Source organism: Suncus etruscus, chromosome 18 (assembly GCF_024139225.1).
Source record: "Suncus etruscus isolate mSunEtr1 chromosome 18, mSunEtr1.pri.cur, whole genome shotgun sequence".
Classification (NCBI taxonomy): domain Eukaryota; kingdom Metazoa; phylum Chordata; class Mammalia; order Eulipotyphla; family Soricidae; genus Suncus; species Suncus etruscus.
Window position 1 is genome coordinate 58836353 of NC_064865.1, and position 19666 is coordinate 58856018.

The following is a 19666-nucleotide window of genomic DNA, read 5'->3' on the forward strand; positions in this document are numbered from 1 at the left end:
GTGTGGCTGAAACTTACAAGCCCCGCCCTCGGTCTTTGGGCTCCGCCAATGGAGGCGTGAATGAAATTTACAAGCTCCGCCCCCTACCATTTGACTCCGCAAGTGGGGGCGTGTCTGAAACGTACAAGCCCCGCCCCTGCCTGTGGGCTACGGCAGTAGAAACGGGACTCTAGCGCTTAGGTCCCGCTCCTGCCTTTTGGCCACGCCCACAAAGGCGGGAGTTATTGGTTTGGCTCCTCCCCCAGGCCTGGCGTCTCCCACTGCGCGTGCGCGATCGTCTCCCCTGTCCCCGCAGCCCCAGGAGTTGCAATCCCTGGTCCCCGCGCCCCGCAACATCCTAGCTTCCCCCCTGCGCACACACACACACAAACACACACACACAAACACACGCGTACGCACACGCCCGGCCCCGCAGCCTGACTCCAAGCCCCCGGGGAGCCGCCAGGCTCTGCAGATCGTTTTCCCGGCCGGGCCTGCGGGTGCGCCGGGAAGTCCGGGGCGGGCCCCCGCCAGGCCGATCCCCGATGCCCGGGATCGTTGTTGTTGTTTGTGCGGCGCCAAATTCCTCCCCTGCGCGCCCCACCCTCCGGAGGTGACAGGCGGGAGGAGCGGCCGGGTGGCCGACCCTAGGGTGCCAGAGCCGACGGGCCGCCATGGGGAATGGGATGAACAAGGTAACGCGCCCCGCACCCCGCCTGCCACGCGCCCCCATGCACTGACTGTGCACCCCGATCCCTGAGACTGGGCAGGTTGAGGTGGGTGGGTTTTGGGGTAGGGAGGGAAAAGGCAGAAGCCGGGGCCACGATCTTCCTCCTGTCCAGGTGGGTTTTGGGGGTGCCCTTCTTCCCCCTAACTCTACCTACTCCCACTTTTCCCAGCCTGCAAAGCCCAGCCGGTGCTTTTTTGCAATTTTTTGCAATTGCACTCCCTTTAAAAAGCCTTGACACTTGGCCCTGGGGGGTTGGGGGGAACCTCCGCGGGGCTCTTAGAAAAATTGTGGTTTCTTCTTTCTTTTTTTTTTAAGTCTCTCTTTTTTTTTTTTTTTTTTGCTCCCCTCCCCTTTGACTCCCCAACTTGGCCCTTGAAGCATCTCCACCCGCCCACATTACTAGTAAACTCCAGTACAGAGTTGATAGTGATTTCCTCTTTCTCCTGTGTGTGTCTGTATGTGTGTGTGTGTGTCCGTGAGGTTTTCTTTTTTTATTATTTAAAAAAAATTTTTTTCCTTGCTGAATAGAGAAGTCAGTCGACAGGTCTTAAGTGTTGAGATGTTTTCTTAAATATCTAGAAAGGGCTAAAGGGGGGCTGTGGGCCCAGGGAAGGGGGAGACAGGAGCACTCTTGAGAGCTGATTTTAGGCTGGATTGTTTCGCTTCTCCTCCCAGAGCACCTGTTGAGCTGCTGCTGGTGAGGAAGGATTCCTTCTAGAATAAACCACCACCATGCTCTGGGCTTTTGGCCTGTGTCTCAGCTGGGCCCCACCCTGAGCTGGCCACTTGGCTCAGTCCCAGCCTTCCTCTGCCTCCTCCACCAGCAGTTAATTAATGTCCCTGTCCTGGCCCTGGGAAAGTGCCAGATTCCAGTTCTGGGGGTGGAGGGTAGCCCGGAGGGAATTTGTCAACCACAAGGTTCAGGATCCTTTCTTTTTAAAGACTTATTAGAGCCTTTTTATTTATTGTTTTATTGATTTATTGTTTGATTGTTTGTGAGGGCACACTTGGCTGTGCTCTGGGGTCAGTTCTGGCAGGCTCAGGGGACCCTGTGGGATGCCTGGGTAGGAAACTAAGTTGGCCAAGTGCAAGGCAAATGTTTAAGCTGCTGTTCTGTCGCTTTGGGGCCCCTCAACAGAGCCCTTTCAAAGCCACTATCCACTCATTGGTATCCCAAACAAAGGTTTTGGCAAGGCCCTGGCAGAGATGGTCTTTAAAAGGCTTCTGGCCCCTGCCAGGGGTCCTGACTGGCTCTTGTGGGCCTTAGTTTCTTGGATTCATTTCACTTGTTGGGTCAGTGAATTTGGTGTTTGAAGTCGGAGTGTTGGAGGAAGAGTTAGGAATCTGGAATATTCATGGAAGGGAAGGAAAGTTGTGTGTGTATGTGTGTGTGTGTATGTGTGTGTGTATGTGTGTGTGTGTGTGTGTGTATAAGAGAGACACACAGACACAAAGACAGAAACAAAAAATATTGAATTTGTTTTCAAAGTATTCTAGGTAGATAATTGCATGTTATGGTATGTTCTTGCTAGCATTGTCTACATCCGCTTAATCAGCACATTATTTTGCTTGTATTGTTTTATTGGGAAAAAAATGTCTTTATGTTCTGTTTGCCTTCTTGTTCATCATAACCATACCCCACCTTTCCTTTGATTTTTTTTCAATACTTTTACTTCACTAAGGTCATTCGCCCTCTTCTCTTGCTGCATCTAACTTAATTGGATTTTTAATATTATAACGAATTTAAGAGAAATACAAACGATTATCTAAGGGGTCAAAGTTCATTTTTGGTTTTACTACAAAAGCAATGATTGTCCATATTATGATTTTATAGTCCTTTTTTTCAACTTCTAAAGTGTTATTATCATAAGAATTTTCAATATAAATGTAAAGATGGAGAAACAGACAGATTTAGCAACTTCATTAATTCCTTGAATATTATGTACATTCTATTAGCCAGATGGTTTATACTATTTGCCAGGTAGTTCAGAATTCATAGAATCCTTAGTATAGACCAACACTGTCCACTAGAAGTACAATGTTAGGTGTTATATAAGTGAAAATGAAGGACCACATTAAAAAATTTAAAAGCAGGTGAAATTTTAATAATAGAACTTATTTAATAGAAACACACTTAGAATATTGGGCATTTCGAATGTCACCTATAATGACATCTGTAAACCTATTCAGAAACAGATGTGTTTGGGTACCAAGTCTTCAAAGTATAGTTTCTTTTACTTCAACTACTGTTCATTGGGTCTGAGCCACATTTTGAGTCCTTAGCAGTCACTGTGGCTTGAGGGCAATGTCTGTGACAACACAGGTCACTTATGTATGTAGGTGTCTGCCAGTGTGAGAGGGAAAGAGAAGACGAGATAAAATAAGAGGCAGTTTTGGGAGCGGGCCAAGTAGATGTGATGAGGGCAGCCTGGAGTGACATTTATTTCAGTAACGGATCCCCCTGGAAGAAAGATGGTTAAGCAGAAAATCAAAGGCATTATCCAGAGTTCCAAGATAGTTTTCTGATAAAGCAGCTTGCTGGAAGCCAGAAATTAAAAGTTAAACTAGGTTTGATTCATGTATGACTTTGTGATGTGGAATTTGGTTTCATATTTCCCCCCATTTAGTGGTTGTTTTGTAGAATTGGTGAAATTATGATATGGTCCTAGTCATAGAAAGGTGTTTTAAAGTAAAGTAAAGTAAAGCAAAGGTATTTTAAAGAAGTAATATAAAAACGTTTGTGATAGAAAACCTGCAATTCCATGTGTAGGTCCTAAGCTTCCTTTGACAATTGTGATTTTCATAAAACGATCAAAAGAAAACCAATGAGCTATCTGACTTGATTTTGTCTGTTTGGGTTTGGGGGGACAATATTCTGTGGTGCTGGAGGAAGGGTACCCCAATCTTCTGCACCCAGGTATGCTTCCAGCCTGTTTAACTTCTGTGAATACAGTGGTTTTTCTGTACTTTTCACACCTTGTATTGAATCTTCTCATCCATCCATATACGTCAACTCAAACTACTCTGTGGTGCAACTTCATGCTTTGGGAAGACTCTGCCTAGCAAGTTCCAGAGAAGATAAGAATTTGTTGCTGGTTTATGACCCATTCAAGACAAGGAGGAAATAGAAGATAGAAGGGTCATCTACTCCTTCTGAGCTTCCGGTCACTGCCTGGCAATAAAACCCAGGCCTTCCTGGAGCCTCAGGAGGGTAGATAGTCTTACCCTCTTTGTAGGTGTTAGGAAGTGAAGACTTGGAGAAGCTCAGTAGTTTCAGTAGGGCCAGCGATAGGAGGATGCTAAATTGGACCCAGTACCTACTGACTTAGAAAATAAAAGAAGCCTCTCCTTTGGCATCAGATGCCAACTGACGGAATTGTAGAGAGGCTGAGAACTCTCCTGGGAACGCCCAGGCCTGTTTTGAGACTTGACCACACAACCACTCATCTGACCCTCACCACAAGCCCACAGAGGGGGTGCTGTTATTTTCACTGTGCCGCTTCACAGAGGGCCACAGAGCTCAGGTCACTGGCCTGAAGTCGTGCAGCTGGCGAGTGGCAAAAGCCGAGCTCCCAGCCAGGTGGTCTGGCTCATGGCCACAACTCAGAAATTCTAAAGGGTAGTCCAGGAAATAGCTCTCATCAGGTGGGGTTAAAGTAGAAGCGACCCTTGCATGCAAATGTCAGGTTTCAGGGGGAGCCTTTGAAAAATCCCAGTTGACTTTATTTTCTCAAGGGTCTGAGCCCTGAGATATTTCATTTGAGTGAAGGTTAAGGGGAAGCATGCTAAAGAAAGTTGCAATCCCTTGTGCTAGCTTTGCCCCCATAAAAACAAAGACGCATTCATTGAAGCCAGGCTTTCTGTCAGCTCTTGATCAACCTAAATGAAGGCCTGGGAAATGGGCTGCTCCATTGTCCTCTTTAAAGTTGGATGTAGGGAACCTCTTGATTTCTTTTCTCTGTCTTTGGCTGCCTAGTTGAATGGCCTCTCAGCCTTTTCCACTGTGCTGACCCAGTGGGCCAACAAGAGGCAGCATCCATCCTTCTGGTGTGTTTAGAACTGACTACATTCTCTCTAGGTGTCTACCAGGAAAGAGGGTGAAGGAAAAAGGGCCCCAGCCATAAGAAACATCCTCGGGTGTCTAGGCTCCTAACGGAGCTGCTCCAAGTGTTGTATTGGAAAACTTCTGCCAGTCCCTCCCCAGGCACTTGAGAGAAGTATGTAAGGCTTTATCAGGGGACATTTTTACATACTTCCCGGCACGAGCATGTACTGTTACCCTGTTCTTGGACTCCTGCCCTTAGTGCTAAAGTGACAGCATCAGCCTTGATGTGGTTGACACCTGTTTTAGAACCTGACTTTGCTCTTTGTGAACAGAACTGAGAAAGTCCTAGAGCTCAAGGGATGACGCCCCCGCCCAGGCATAGAGCAGGACTCCCCAACCTCATGGTGACATTGTGCATTGACAGTGTGTTATGCACTGTTCTTTCTTGATGAATGCAAGGGGGAGGGTAATACAAACTTTTCATTACAGAAAATCAAGCAACATCCCAAGCCTTCATGGGCAAAGTGAGAGGAACACCCTCCTTCCCTGCCCTGTAGCAACAGAAAATAACTCTAGGCGTTGCCTGATGCCCCTCAAAGGGCAAAATCATGGCACACTGAGAAGCACCAAACTGCCATTCTCTTCAGAGTCTCCTGAGGCCTGGGTGGTCATTCTTAAAAGAGAAGCATATGGCAAAAAGGTGAACATGCTTTGGGATGAGAAGGCCTGAAAGTCTGACTTCACAGACAGATATGCTCTTTGCACAAGATAGGTAGCTTCCTTGACTGCCTGCATCATTCATTTATCTGCCCATTCATCAGACTGTGATATAGAACATTTCCCATTGCCAAGGCACCAAGGAGAATCTAGGGATAGAATGTGAATGTAAAGTAAGAAGATTGGTGGTGGTGGGGGGGACACAGCTATATGTCTATATTGAGGGTGTACTGACGTGGACACAACATGCTGTGGTATTGGTCTTTATACCAATAAAGTCACCTTACAGCTGATTTCATATAGAAGAAACATAAGCATAATGCAATGTTTGCAGAGCAGAGAAGAGTATCTTCAGATTGTTCCTCTCATCCTTGGGTTCTAATCTGCAACAGATTGAATCCTTGGCCAAACGCCATTCAGAAATGTTGCCATGTAACCCTTTTGGGGCTCTGTCAAAAGTTTTCTCTCTCCTCCCTGTCCTTGTAAATTTTTTCTTATCTAAGAAGACTTAAGATCTTCGCTTTCACACCCCTGCAGCCTTGTCCTACTGGTTAATCAGGAATTTTATCTCTCCCATCAGCTTGGCTGGTGTTGGTAAAGACAGTGACATCCTGAAGTAGGAGTGAGATGTTTCAAAAATGAACTCAGAATTTTTTCCTGCCATTGAAGCTGTAGTCTCTGATGCTCAGGTGCCTTGTTTGCTTCAAGGACTTGATTTTGCTCCTATCTGGGTCCAGTGGGATGGACATGACTCTCCAACCATCTCAGTCTAGCCTACTGCTGCCTTCATTGTCCGTTCCAGACACCCTTTTTACAGAAAACAGGCTTCTGTTTTGACCTTCATCCCCCTTTTATTTTCTTTATTCATCGTTTGTTCAATGACTCATCTCTGCGTGGGTCAGACTCTATGGCAAGTTTGTCACGGGGGATACAGTGGAGGAACATGGTCAGTGAAGGTCAACCAGAGCCTTTTAACCCACACAGTCACTGAAGGTGATGGTGGTGGTGAAAAGCAGATTAAATGAAGTGGTGCAGGAATTGGTGACAGGGCAGTTGGTGTTCAGGCAGTTGGTGTTCAGGGAGCTGTCATTAGATGAGCAGTCTGGGCAAAAGAGAAGAAGAGTTGCTTCTGAAGTCCGAAGATAATTCTCAGCTGTTTTTGCACCCCTTGCCTCAGTGTGGTGAAACGCTTCCATGTTGTGTCTAGAAGTTTCTCCCCTTGACCTGTCCTTCCTTCTTCCCAAGTGGAGAAGATCCCAGTCATACTGTGCTTTTTCTTCTATTTGCTGAGTTCTCTGCTCAACCCTTCCATCCCAGATGAGTACTCTTCCCCTCTCACCTCTGTACAAAACCCTTCTCACTGCTAGAAAATGATTTCATTTCATTTTCTCTTTCTCTGTTCTTGGGGATCACCACCAAAAATAATTTTGGGAAGTAAATAGGTAACTTTGGGGGTGGTATGGATTTTTACATTTGAATTATGAAGCGAAATGGTGGTTTAGATATTTAAGTATTATAAATGGTGGTTTAGATATTTAAGTATTATTGAACCTTTTATTCTCCTTACAAACACAGTGGAACTGGCAGGGCAGGGGCTCCCTTACTCTGGAAAGTACTGCAAAATTAGCTAAAAACTAAGTCATTTGTTCACTATATAATATAAAATATATATGTAAATAGCATATAATATATATACATATATGTTTATAAATGTGTGCCAAATATATAAGCCAAATATATATAGCCTATATATAAATAAATATACCATGTTATAATATATCCTGTTTTAATATATTTGTTATATATATTTGTTACATATATACGCATACATACATATTGGTTTTGAGAGCCACACCTGGTGGTGCCCCCTAGTTTACTCCTAGCGCTGTACTCGGGGATCTCTTTTGGCAGTGCTCTGGGGACCATATTGGCTGTACACGAGGCAACTACTTACCCCTGTGCTATCTCTCTAGCCCTTGGGGTTTATGAGAACCGAGTGCACCAAAGAGATCCCAAACGATGAGTGTCTTTTCCAAGAGAAGACGTTAGAACTGGTAAAAAGTCATTTTTTGCAAGAAGAAGCTCCTGAGCCAGGCGTCAGATAATTTCAGTGGTAAATCAATATAATCTTAATTAAAAAAAAAAAACACTTCTCATTATAGAGAGGTAGTAGTTCGCATAGAATAGAGAAAGTAGTAGAAGTACAAAGAAAAGCTACACTGGGTCATGAGCTTTCGCCACTTGACTTAAAATGTAAAAAGTCAACCAGATGGCTGAATTCACTGAACTCAGTGGGGTTGAGTTAGGCCTCACACATTCACCAGGAGGCCAGGTATGATCCCCAGCACTGCACCACCCCCTGAGCACAGTTAGGAGAAGCCCCACATACCAGTGGATGTGGCTACATTCCCCCCTGCACCTCTCCTCCCAAAAAAGTAAATTGAGGTAATAGTGGACAGTCAGATCCTAGAGCAAAGTCCAGACAAGTGCAGCAGTGGCTGCATGTTCTAGGGCCTATCCTCTGCTCCCCTGTGCATTCCTCTCTTTCCTGGCCCATCTTGGTGGACTGCAGACCGCCTGAGGGTCACTGCTTCCTGGAAGTCCTCAGGTGGACACAAACTCATATACATATGGCCATTGTCGTATCTGTTGTGATGCTAATGTCAAGTATAACAGTCTCATATAACTGTCAGCTTTGTGAATCGAGGTCCCTTATGGCCAATGGTATCAGAGCCACAATTCCACCACAGGGAAGATTCTTTTGTATTTTTATATTTGCTTCACACCTAGCAGTGCTCAGGGTTTAATCCTGGCTTTGCACTCAGGAATCACTCCCGGTAGTTGCTCAAGAGACCATAGGGGATGCCGAGGATCAAACCCGGCTCAGCTGCGTGTAAGGCAAACGTCCTCCTTTATGTACTATTGCTTCAGCCCAGGGAAGACTTTTTTATTCCAGACCAGCACACCAGGGGAGAAACCAGTGGGTAGGTGACAGAGGGGACTCTGCACCCCAGTGAGGATTCATCCAAGCAAATGCAGGTGAGCGTGGGAAACAAATTAGAACCTGATTAGCCAGGCAGGTGAGAAGTACTGGCTGGATTTTGCAAGTTCTTGGTGAACTGGTTTTGTGAAATTTTTTTTTGGCTTTTGGTGACTCCTAGTTCTGTATTCAAGGGTCATTCCTGGTGGTGCTTGATGCATCCCATATGGGATGTTGGGGCCCAAACTGTGGTGAGCCGCTTGCAAGGCAAATACTCTACCTACTGTGCTATTGTTCAGGCCCAGTTTTGTGGGCCTAGAACAAGATCCCAGAAGGCTGGTGGGCTCAGGGAGCTTGGGCATGGTGTTCCAGGAGGACGGGGCCTGGTCATTCATGGTACTAAAGAGCCTGTGATGATGATGACCTCGCCTCAAACCCTCCAAGTTACCTCCTCACGGGAAGTAGTGATGCCCCAAGAATAGTCAAGTCCCTAGGAAACGTCTTGAGCTCTGGGGAGGTGCCAAGAATCCTGGGCTGGTGCCTTCTCCAGAGGTATTTGAATTGTTTTTGTTTTGAAAACAGATTGATGGATTGTCCTCCACCCTTCCTCTAAAGGGGGGGTATCGGGGACCAACAGACCCAAGGGAGCAGCAAAGCTCTGAGCCACTTTTTATTTTTTGTTTGTTTGTTTTTATTCAGCTAAATTCTATCTTTATGTTATGATGTTGTTATATTATTATGATTATACTGATATTAATATATGTTAATTGGATTTCACTTGCAGTTCTCTGATACAGAATGCTTTATTTTTTATTATTTTTTGTTTAGCATTTTATATTTAAAAAACAAACCCTTCACCAGTGCAATATTTCCATCACCAATGTCCCAAGTGTCCCTCCTTCCTACCCCACATGGGCCTGTACTCTAGACAGACTTTCTACTTCCCTCATTCAGTCACATTTTGTTAATGATGGTTCTTAGTGTAATTATTTCTGTGACTGACCCATCACTCTCTGTGGTGAGCTTCATGTCATGAGCTTAACCTTCCAGTCCTCCTCTGTTTTGTCTCTGAGAATCATGTCACAAATGTCTTTTATTTTTCTCAAAACCCATAGATGAGTGAGACCATTCTGTGTTTATCTCTCCCCCTCTGACTTATTTTACTCAGCATAATAGATTCCATATACATTCATGTATAGGAAAATTTTATGACTTCATTTCTTCTGACAGCTGCATATTATTCCATTGCATATATGCACCATAATTTCTTTCGCCATTCATCTATTGAGGGGCATCTAGGCTGTTTCCAGATTCTGGCTATTGCAAATAGCATTGCAATGAATATAGGTGTGAGGAAGGGATTTTTGTATTGTATTTTTGTGTTCCTAGGGTATATCCCTAGGAGTGGTAGAGCTGGATCATATGGGAGCTCAACATCCAGTTTTTGGAGGAATCTCCATATCGCTTTCCATAAAAGTTGGACTAGCTAGTATTCTCACCAGCAGCGAATAAGAGTTTCTTTCTCTTCACAACCCCACCAGCACTGATTGTTCTCATTCTTTGTGATGTGTGCCAATCTCTGTGGTGTGAGATGGTACCTCATAGTTGTTTTGATTTGCATCTCCCTGATGATTAATGATGTGGAGCATTTTTTTCATGTGCCTTTTAGCCATTTGTATTTCTTTTTTGTCAAAGAGCCACTTGATGCTGCTTTTTTGAGCCTCCCACCTTGAGCCGTGGATCCTGTGTGGGGTCCCATGGGCCAGAGGACAGCAGCTCTTGAAAAGCCCAACCTGGGTGTGGGTCAGCTGGGGTAGTGGCCGCTTTCTTGCCCTAACACCTCTGCAAGTCAACAGTCTTCTCTGTCACACAGCAGAGAAGACACAGTCTTGGCTTCACTCAGCATATGGGAGATACTTGGACTCCTCAAAAAAAGGCTAAGACCAAAGTGAGGAAGTCAGCCCTCAAGTTTTATCTCAGAACTAATGAGTTTTCTTAGGGGGCTGGCTAGGGAAGGAAGGGCTTGTCTAGAAATCAGAAATTACTTATTTGGGGGAGGAATGCAGGCATATCTGTCAGTGTTCAGTGGCTGTTCCTGGCTCTGTGCTCAGAAGTGACCCCTGATGGTGCTCAGGATACCATAGTTTCATAGGATGGGACCAGAGTTATGGCGGAAGAAGCTGTATACAAGACATCAACCTACCCACCCCCCACCCCCCTTCTGTCTCTCAGGATACGAATCTATGTTTTATTAGGGCCACATTTTGGGGTACCCAGAAAGCCCAGAGCTACCTCCATGCCACACACACACACACACACACACACACACCCGTGAGCTGGCTGTTCTGTGCTCTGATCATGTGGCACCAGGGACTGAACTGGGGGCCCCTCACATGTGCCTCACTTACTCAGGCCACATCTGATCCCGAAAAAAGAAATGCTCATACATGCAGGGGGGCCCGGTAGACTCTGGTTTAAACACCCCAGCCTGAGAAGCTTCGCCTTTTCAGCAAATACATGTTCTTACTACGCTATGTGTAGATGGCTTGTTTTGAGCAGGGAGAGTAGATTGGGCCGCACTAGGCTGTGGTCAGGGCTTACTCCTGACCTTGTGCTCAGGGCTTCTTCCAGGTGGTTCTTAGGGGACCCTCTATGGAGCTGAGCTCCAAACACAGCTCATTCTTGTGTGAGACTCCTATCCTTGCCATAGTTCATCTCTTTGGCCTAGACAGCTCTGTTCACAGCTGTGTTCAGAGATGACCCTGGGCCAGGAAACTGGCAAGACATACATTGCTGCCTAAAGAGCCTTCTAGAACAGAGCTGAGGATTGGGCTCCACTTGGCAGTGGATCTGTGCAACAGAGAGTCAGGGAGAGGAATCAGCAGTGCTGCCTGACTGGGGGTGTCCGTGGGAAAAAGAAGTTGGGGTGCTGAGGGTCTAGGGAGAGAAGGAAGGCATATTAGGCTTGGAGAGGGGTTTGGATTAGGCACTGGAGGGGGCTTTGGATTTCTTCTTTGGCAACCTTGTGAGGGTCATACAGGGTTCAGAAGAGCTACGGGGACAGTTAATGACAGATGTCCAGGATCAGCCTTTGGTGTCCTGAGCAGACCCATGCCCTAGTGGCCTGGACTCCTGCTGTCCCTTTGGAATACATGGACTGTGCTGCTGCATGGAAAATGGTCAGCTCCACTTAGGAGCCCACTCACTCGTATCTGTGTCTCTCCCACAGATCCTTCCTGGCCTTTACATCGGCAATTTCAAAGGTAAGCATCTATCTCTCCCCCTTTCTCTCTCCCTCTCACTTTCCCACTCTCTCACTATCCTTATTTCTCTTTTTCTCTCCCTCTCATTCTCTTCCCTCTCTCTCCCTCTCTTTCTCTCCCTCATTCTCACTCTCCCTCTCTTTCTCACTTTCTTTCTGCCTCTTTCCCTCTCTCTTTCCCTCTCTTCCTCTCTCCCCCTCTCCCTCTTACTCTACCCCTCTCTGTCTCCCCATTGGGCTCCAGGAACCTCACTTTCCATGTTCTGTGCCATAGCCTGACTCTGACCACCCCCACCATGCCACTGCAGATGACTGTGGGACCCATCCCATGCATAATTTCTTGTGGGCCTTTCTCTCTCCTGGCACGCAGAAGCTGGAGTTCCTCATTCTGTCTACTAGGTTGGGGATGGAAAACCATGTAATGTTTGTCCCTGCCTGAGCCTGACTTCAGCTTCGTTCATTCTCTGATTGTGGCATGCCGAGGGCCTGGGCCCCGATACTTTTCCTTCCTACAACTGAGCCATTCTGCCATATGCCCTGTTGCATTCCAGGTGGAGATTTGGGTTGCCTTCACCAAAAGTGAATTCACTCTGGGAAGGGTCAGTTCTGGGCTCTCTCTTGTGCACAATTGAAGAGGCTCCTCTCTCTGTGGCTGGGCTGGTTCTCCACCTGGCGTTCAGGGCCCTTTGCCCATGATTAGCTACATGGCATGGGGCTGTTTTGGTTCCAAAGAGACAGCCAAGCTGCAGTGTAAATGCTGGTGCTTTCTTCCCACAGAAGGCAGCTGGAGGCTAGGGAGCTAGCTCAGTGCTCAGGGCTGCAAGATCTGAGACATAAGTTCAAACCCTGACATCTCATCCTACCTCCCCTCCTTGGGGCCTGACCAGTGCATCCTGAGAACCTCTCATCTGTAGAATTAAATAATAAAAGGCCCTTTGGATGGAGCTGGATGGTGGTGGATGGTGATGAAGGCCTTTCTCCTCCAGCCCAGGCCATGTGTTTCCAACCCCGGCAGGTCTGCAGTTTCAGGTAGCAGCAAGGAAATTATCCACAAACAGGTTCCAAGAAATATCAGCTTTATTTATGCCCTAGCCACCACATGTGTGGCCTACTATAACCATTTACACTGAATTCCTATTCAGCCCTGCATAGCACCTTGTCCCTCAGAGATCTCCTCCTGCTTCCTCTTCTATCCTGCATCCATGCAAATCCCCCTTTTGCCCCTGAGGTCAAACCTTTTTGTTACCTACCAAAGACCCCTCCCAGAAATGGGAGGTCTTTCTTATAGGTAAGGTTACACAGGAATAATGAGGGGTGAGTTTACACTCATCCAGTCTAGTTGACTGAGAATGGCCTAGACTAGACTCTGGAGCCTTAGCACTGCTTGGCACCCCCTTGCCCTGATATGTCAAAGAAGCTGGTAGGCAAAAAAGCCAATTTAGCACAAGCTGGCAACCTCCTGATGGCCCTCAGCACCCGAGCTTTGTTGTTTCAAATCCTGTGGGAAAGATGGCTGTGTCCTGGGGTCATCCATGTCGTTCCTGGATGGTTCCACCTCTAAAGATGCAACTTCTTGGCATCTGCTTCAGGACATCCCCTGGAAGGAAGACAAAGCCCTGGGATCACAGTGCATGGTAGCAGGCATGTCATCTTGGAACACTCCATGCCTTATGCTGGGTGATGTCAGAGCTTGTCTAGGCATGCGGGCATCCAGGCCTTGGAGAGAGACTGTGCCAGGCAGCTGGGTGGAGTGGCCCTGGGAAACATGCAGCAGCTGGTCTGTCCTGTAGGGCTGGTAGGAGTCCAGCAGGCATCAGTGGTCCCTCCCTCTCGATCTAGTGGGAACACTGCCCCCCACCCCCCACCCCGTGTGTGTGCAGTGTCTGCTGGTCACCACCTCCCCCTGCAAATCCTGCTACCAGGATGCATCAGTCAGAGAGCCAGTAAAAAGCCTCTGGTGGCCCCAGCGGGCGGTTCCTTTTCTCCCCAGCTCTCCTGCTGCTCAAGGGCCTCCAGAACCAAACAGCAGAGAGAGATGCAGCGCAGGGAGCTGACACTGCAAACAAACGCTGCTGAATGTGTTAAAAATATCCCCCGGAGTTCCCAAATTAGTAAACTCTGTGATCTGAAAACAAACGGCCCAGAGAGCGCTTTGCACTTTGCGGTAGGTAGCCAGAGTGAAGGATCAAGTGAGCAGCTCAGGGTTATGCACAGTTATTATTAGCTGCTCTCTCGGGGGGGGGGGGGGGGGGGTAGGGAGGCCGGCCTGGTGGCCAGGAGACCGAGTTTAGGATAAAGGCTTTGGGGTAGAAAAGAGAGGAGGCTGTATTTGCCCCAACTCTGAAGCAGATGGTCTGTCTGCTGGTAATCTGGGGGTGCGCTGCAGACTCTTCTTCTAATATTCATGCCTGCTCTCCTCTTCAGGGCTGATCTAGGTGTCCCTTAGGGCCCCACAGCCAGCAGCCTGTCCCTCTGCTCCTGTGGCTCTGTTGTGTGGCACTGGGCAGTGATCAGGGGCAAAGTCATCTGAAAGGCATTAGACTGCAGGGATGCACAAGGCTAGAGGGAAGGACCTCATCCATCTGTCCGTCCTTGTAGGTGATCTGCATGCTGAATGGCTGCCAAACTCTTGTTCTGCCCTTTCTGGGGTGCTGGTGAAGGCGGATGAATAGTGGAGAGAAGCTGGGACCTACCTAGGAATCCCCTGATTTACTCCCCTGCACCGGTCACCCAGTGCCCGCAGTCACCCACAAAAGGAAAAAAGATGGGGGCTGAATGGCAGGAGAGAGCCAGCCAGATGGGATGGCCCAGGGCACACCTGTCTGCTGGGAAAACTGGCCTCACATCTAGAAGAGGGTGGTGTTAAGGATGAGATGAGAGGCACCACCCAACCTGTTACTTAGCAGCGAAGAGAGGGAATGGAGGGAGCCCAGGGGGAGATGCTTCTGGCTGCTCGGAATGAATCCAACTATCATCCGTGCTTTAAAAGAATTGGGACCTGGGTATAGCTCAGTGCTGGAGTACATGGCTTGTGTGTGAGTTATGTTAGGGTTATGGGTTATGGGTTATAGGTTATAGGTAGTTATTGTTTGCCACAATAAATAATAATTATTATTGTTGGTATGCTATTTATCTCAGTAAAGTGGATGTTTAAAAAAATAGAGGGTAGAGATATAGTTCAGCGAGTAAGGCACATGTTCGATCCCCAGCATCCCATATGGTCCCCTGAGCACTGCTAGGAGTAATCACTGATTGCAGAACCATGAGTAAGTCCTCAGCACCACTGGGTTTGGTCCCCCGAACAACACCAAAATGAATTTGTAAAACTAATGATCTTCAACATTCAACATTCACATCGTGGGCAGTGTCAGTATCTGGACAATCTTGTCCTCCATCCAGTTTTGTCACATCTTTGTCACGGCTCTCACAGGTCTGTGCCCCACTCTGTGTGGGTTTGCCCTCCCTCCTCTGTACCCCATCTTGCCTACACCCTCTCCTGAGTTTCCACAGCACAGCTCTGGCAATATTTGCCCGGAAGAGACTTAGTGATAAGGTTGGGAGGCTCCTACGTCACTCTAGTTCTCAACGAATCCTCAGAAAGTACTCTGGGGTGCCCTTCTCCATAAGAGAGATAAAAATAGAAGCTGAGGCTAACATCTGAGATGATTGGAGCAAGGGAGGGACTCTTAAAATAAAAACAAAATTAATTCTACTCCCCTCCCCAATATTATTTAGAAAATACCTTATTCATTTTGATAGTAAATTCCAGTCATGTTACTTTGCAAGATTTCTCTCCTGATACTGAAAGTGTAGCTGGCCTGTAGAGGGGATTCTGACAATGTCTAATCCATCATTTAGATCTTAGAAAATACAATTCTTCTGCTTTGCCATTGACTTGAATGACATTGGAGCCCAGAAAGCTGCCTTATACACAAGGCTTTACCCTCCACACCCGCCCCCTTGCTTCCAGGCCTGTAATAGACTTTTGTTAGCCCGTAGTCTGCAGGCCCGGTTCTCTTTCTTCCAGGCAAAGTGCCACTGTGAAAGGGTGGCAGAGCAGAGGGACTTGTACCCCAGTTAGGAGAAGACTCTCAGGGCTGTGTTTTTAAGGGAGCCTCTGTGCAACATGGCGGCTCCCTTGTCTGTACGGAATTCTAGGGACTGTGTATGCCTAGTGGTAATCAGAAAAATATGGCGGAACTTCCTCTTCTTGACACCTTTCAGGGATGAAAGAGTTGCTTAAGGCAACGCATGAACTAATGCTGGATGGGCTTTTCTGCCTTGCTGGGTATCAAGGGTGACGTTTTCGGTGAAAGACCGGGCTTTCTTCCTCCTAAGTGGATGGTGCTTGGCCTAGAGTCAAGTTATCAGTGGGCTGAAGGACTACAGCTAAAGCTTATTCTAGTTCATCTGTTGAATCATTTCTGTGCAACTCCCATGAGAAACCTACAAAGAAGAAACATATATCTTTATAGTATTCACGACTTCATCTCATAAAGATGGCCAGGGTTGGATCAAGTCCTTGTAGCACTTTCTGTCCCAATTTACATTGTGTTTATAGTTTGTTATAACCAGCTTTACTGGGCAGCCGGAGTGCTTTCCCATGTCACTAGATAGTTTTGGGAAATGTTATCACTAAACATTCAGCTTTTGGTTCATTTTCCCAGTGACATTTTAAAAATCAGATCCCAGGGCAGGACAGGACAGACGGCCAGATGACATATATTTTCTTGTCTTCGATTCTGTAGATTAGCTGAAAGAATTCAATTTATAGTATTTGTTTTCTCATTTTTCAGGTGGGAATTGTGGAAGGGAATGCTACTTTGCAGACTCTCCCCAGTTCTTTATGGAAATAGTGACATAGTTAACTGGTAACTTAAGGGCAGTTCTATTTGGAATTTCTAGGAAGTGTTCAGTTTTTATTTTTTCTTAATTATTTGTAGATCTCTTAAACCATTTTTGTCTGTACCTAACCCTCTTCCTGCCTTGATGTCTGGGTTAAAAAAAAAAGTTTCCTATATCTTCCATATAAAGGGAACTTTTTTACTTAATTTTAACTTTGATTACTAAAACTGAGGAGATATTTAAAAAATAGTTTGAACACTTTCCTGGCTGTCCACAAAAAAGTTAAACTGAGTATTCAAACTGTGCAAAGCTCAGCGACAAGCATTTTGTTTCTTCATTTCCTTTACATGGCTCATGACTCCCATGACTTGTTAGTTTGTGCTTACTCTGTTCATTAATTTAATTTCATTGCAAGTTGTCAACGAACACTATGTGCCAAGATGTGCCAAGAAGCCACCAACTTAGTCATCCTTGAGATCTAGACAAAGCAGTAGCCGCGAATTCCCTTGATCTAGATTATTCTATATAGCATCCATAGTACAATTCTGAAAGGGAAAAACCTGCAAGTCACTTTGTGTTTCTCCATGGCTGAGCCTCTGAGAGGACTTTTTCTGAAAATGATATTAAACTGCCCAACCTCTGCCTTCTGTGACAGATGCCAGGGATGCAGACCAACTGAGCAAGAACAAAGTGACACACATATTATCTGTCCATGACAGTGCTCGGCCAATGTTGGAGGTAAGAGAAAGAGATGTGTGTGTCTGTGTGTGTATGTGTTCTAGAAATGAACAACAGCTGCCTGACTCTGTCTGGCACCCATGGCATCTAAGACTGCCCACCATGCCATTCTATGCTCAGGCCTTATGGATATCCAAGCCCCACCCAAGGCCTGCAAGAGAGTATGTCCAATTTGTGACTGTCCAACCACATTGCTTGCATACTAACTTGGCTCTGTGCCAGAGCATAAGCCAAAGTTGCAGTTCCCTCTAGATTTTAAGGCCATCTAAAGCCCCATTTTCATTCCTTTCCAAAAGACCCCGGGTCTTTAGATTCCAACCAAATTCAAGCTGCTCTTTGCCTAACATTTCTTTTCCAGCCTAGCTCTCAAAACTCTTTTGCCTTGAAGAATGAGCCAAAGTTGATGCTAAGTGACCTGGTAGAAAGCCAGTAGATAAAAAAGCAGTTATTGGGGTTTAAGTTTGCGGGTAAACAGGGTGTGTCTCGCCTGTACACTAATTCCTAAAACCTCTTTGATTTGACCCCCGTAGGCCTTTTGAGCTGTTGGCCAGGAGGAGAATCTATTTCTGTTCCTTTAGCCTTGACCAAGGCCCAGTTACCTCCTTTTAGAAAAGAATGTGTGTGTGTGTGTGGTTGTTTGTCAATTTTAGGGTGGGGTACCAGAGAGGGAGGGGTGACCTATTCTGAAAGAAATAGGCCCAGGTCAAGCTGTTTTCATTGAAATCTCTCTGATGCAAGAACAAAGATTGGGGGGGGGGGGGAAGGTTGGTTTGTGATTTTTTTTTTTCATTGAAAATGGATCTCTCCTCCTTCACCTTTGGAGCAGCCGGTGTTCCATAGGTGTGGAATAATTGAGAACATGGACTCTGGTTCTCTGAGACCGTCTCCGATCAAAGACCCCACAGACCAAAAGCCCTCCCTTCTGTGCTTCCCATTTTTTTTTTTTTGTTTGTTTTTGGGCCACACCCGGTGACGCTCAGGGGTTACTCCTGGCTATGCGCTCAGAAGTTGCTCCTGGCTTCTTGGGGGACCATATGGGACGCCGGGGGATCGAACCGCGGTCCGTCCTAGGCTAGCGCAGGCAAGGCAGGCAGGCACCTTACCTCCAGCGCCACCGCCCGGCCCCTCATTTTTTGAGTTCACTTTCCCTTCTGCTGTCTGAGCTCAGGGCTTGGCTTTGGTTCAGGAACTTATGAATTGGGTCGCAGTCTGGATTTTGGTGAAAATATCAGCTCTCACTATACCTTTTCATTTGTGGAGGAGTCCTGACAGTTTCAGTGAAAACAGCAATTTCATTTGTCTACCCTCCAGGGCAAATTTTTATTAAAAAAAGAAAGAAAGAAAGAAAGAAAAATAGAATCAACTGAACCAAACAAGGCTGAGAGGATAAATGAAATTCAAGTGCCAGCTGGTCGTGGCTGACTTCCTCTTCAATTACAAGATGGGCCTTGATTTTCAAGACACAAGGTGTCCTTGATTTTCAGGCATGCATCTCACTCATGTTCTTGCCACGCCATCATGTTGTCCTTGCTGCTTTGTTCTCATCACACACGATAGTGACTTTCTAGGCTCTTCACCTGCTCTGGAAAGCTTGCCCCCTGGTTGCTCTGCATCCTCATTCTCCACACTGCAGTCTAAATGCAATCGAGACCCCTGAGCACCTCAGGTCACAGAGCAGTGGAAAATCTGCAGTCAGATAGGTGAAGTGAAAGATTTCTGGGTTGGAGTGTGAGCTCTAGCATTTGCCTCCCTTGAGCTCCCCAAGTCACCCATGAAGGCAGTTCCCCTAAAAACAGTCCTAAACATTGCAACTCTGGCTCTCTGAAGAAAATTGAAAGGTACAAGTCAAGTCTGCCCATAAGAGCTCACAGAAAGTCACTGGAATAGAGGAGGTTTGTTGTAGTTCCTCCAAATTTTGGGCCATTCTACCAGGAGCACCAGGCCCTGGTATGTGGATGCCCCATGAGGACACAGGGAAAGATCTGGAAGTAGTGGAGTTGGATATGCTGCCTGATCCTTGCTGGATGCAAATGGAAACTAAGAAAAGGAGTGTGTGCATATGAATGCTGGGGAGGATGGAGGGGAGGAACAGAGATGCTGCCCCCCATTTTCTGAGATCTTATAGGTCCATCTGTGGGTATGCTCCCCACTTCCTGGGCCAGCCCAATAGCAGGCAGGTGGCTGTTAGATGCGAGAGGCTCTGACACAGACTCTGGGGGGAATTGGCCACTCCTGCTTGGATACTGCATGCTGGGGCCTTCAATGGGTCGTTTTCACAAGCATCTCAAGGGGTGAATATCACAGGGTGCTCCACAAATCAAGGATCTATAGAGCTGCTTTCGCAGCCATTGTGGGTGCATGGGAGAGGAA

At 46.6% G+C, this 19666-nt stretch overlaps 1 protein-coding gene across 2 annotated transcripts in view; it reads left to right on the top strand.

Annotated features, from left to right (window-relative positions):
* Nucleotides 1-278: 278 nt before the first annotated feature.
* The window catches only part of DUSP22 (dual specificity phosphatase 22), a 51569-nt gene continuing 32181 nt past the window's right edge, over nt 279-19666 (top strand). For both annotated transcript variants that reach the window (XM_049765058.1, XM_049765057.1), the window contains exons 1-3: nt 279-674; nt 11681-11714; nt 17214-17296. In XM_049765058.1, the coding sequence (XP_049621015.1) occupies nt 654-674; nt 11681-11714; nt 17214-17296 (138 nt within the window). In that variant the 5' untranslated portion in view covers nt 279-653. The remainder of the gene's footprint in view (nt 675-11680; nt 11715-17213; nt 17297-19666) is intronic.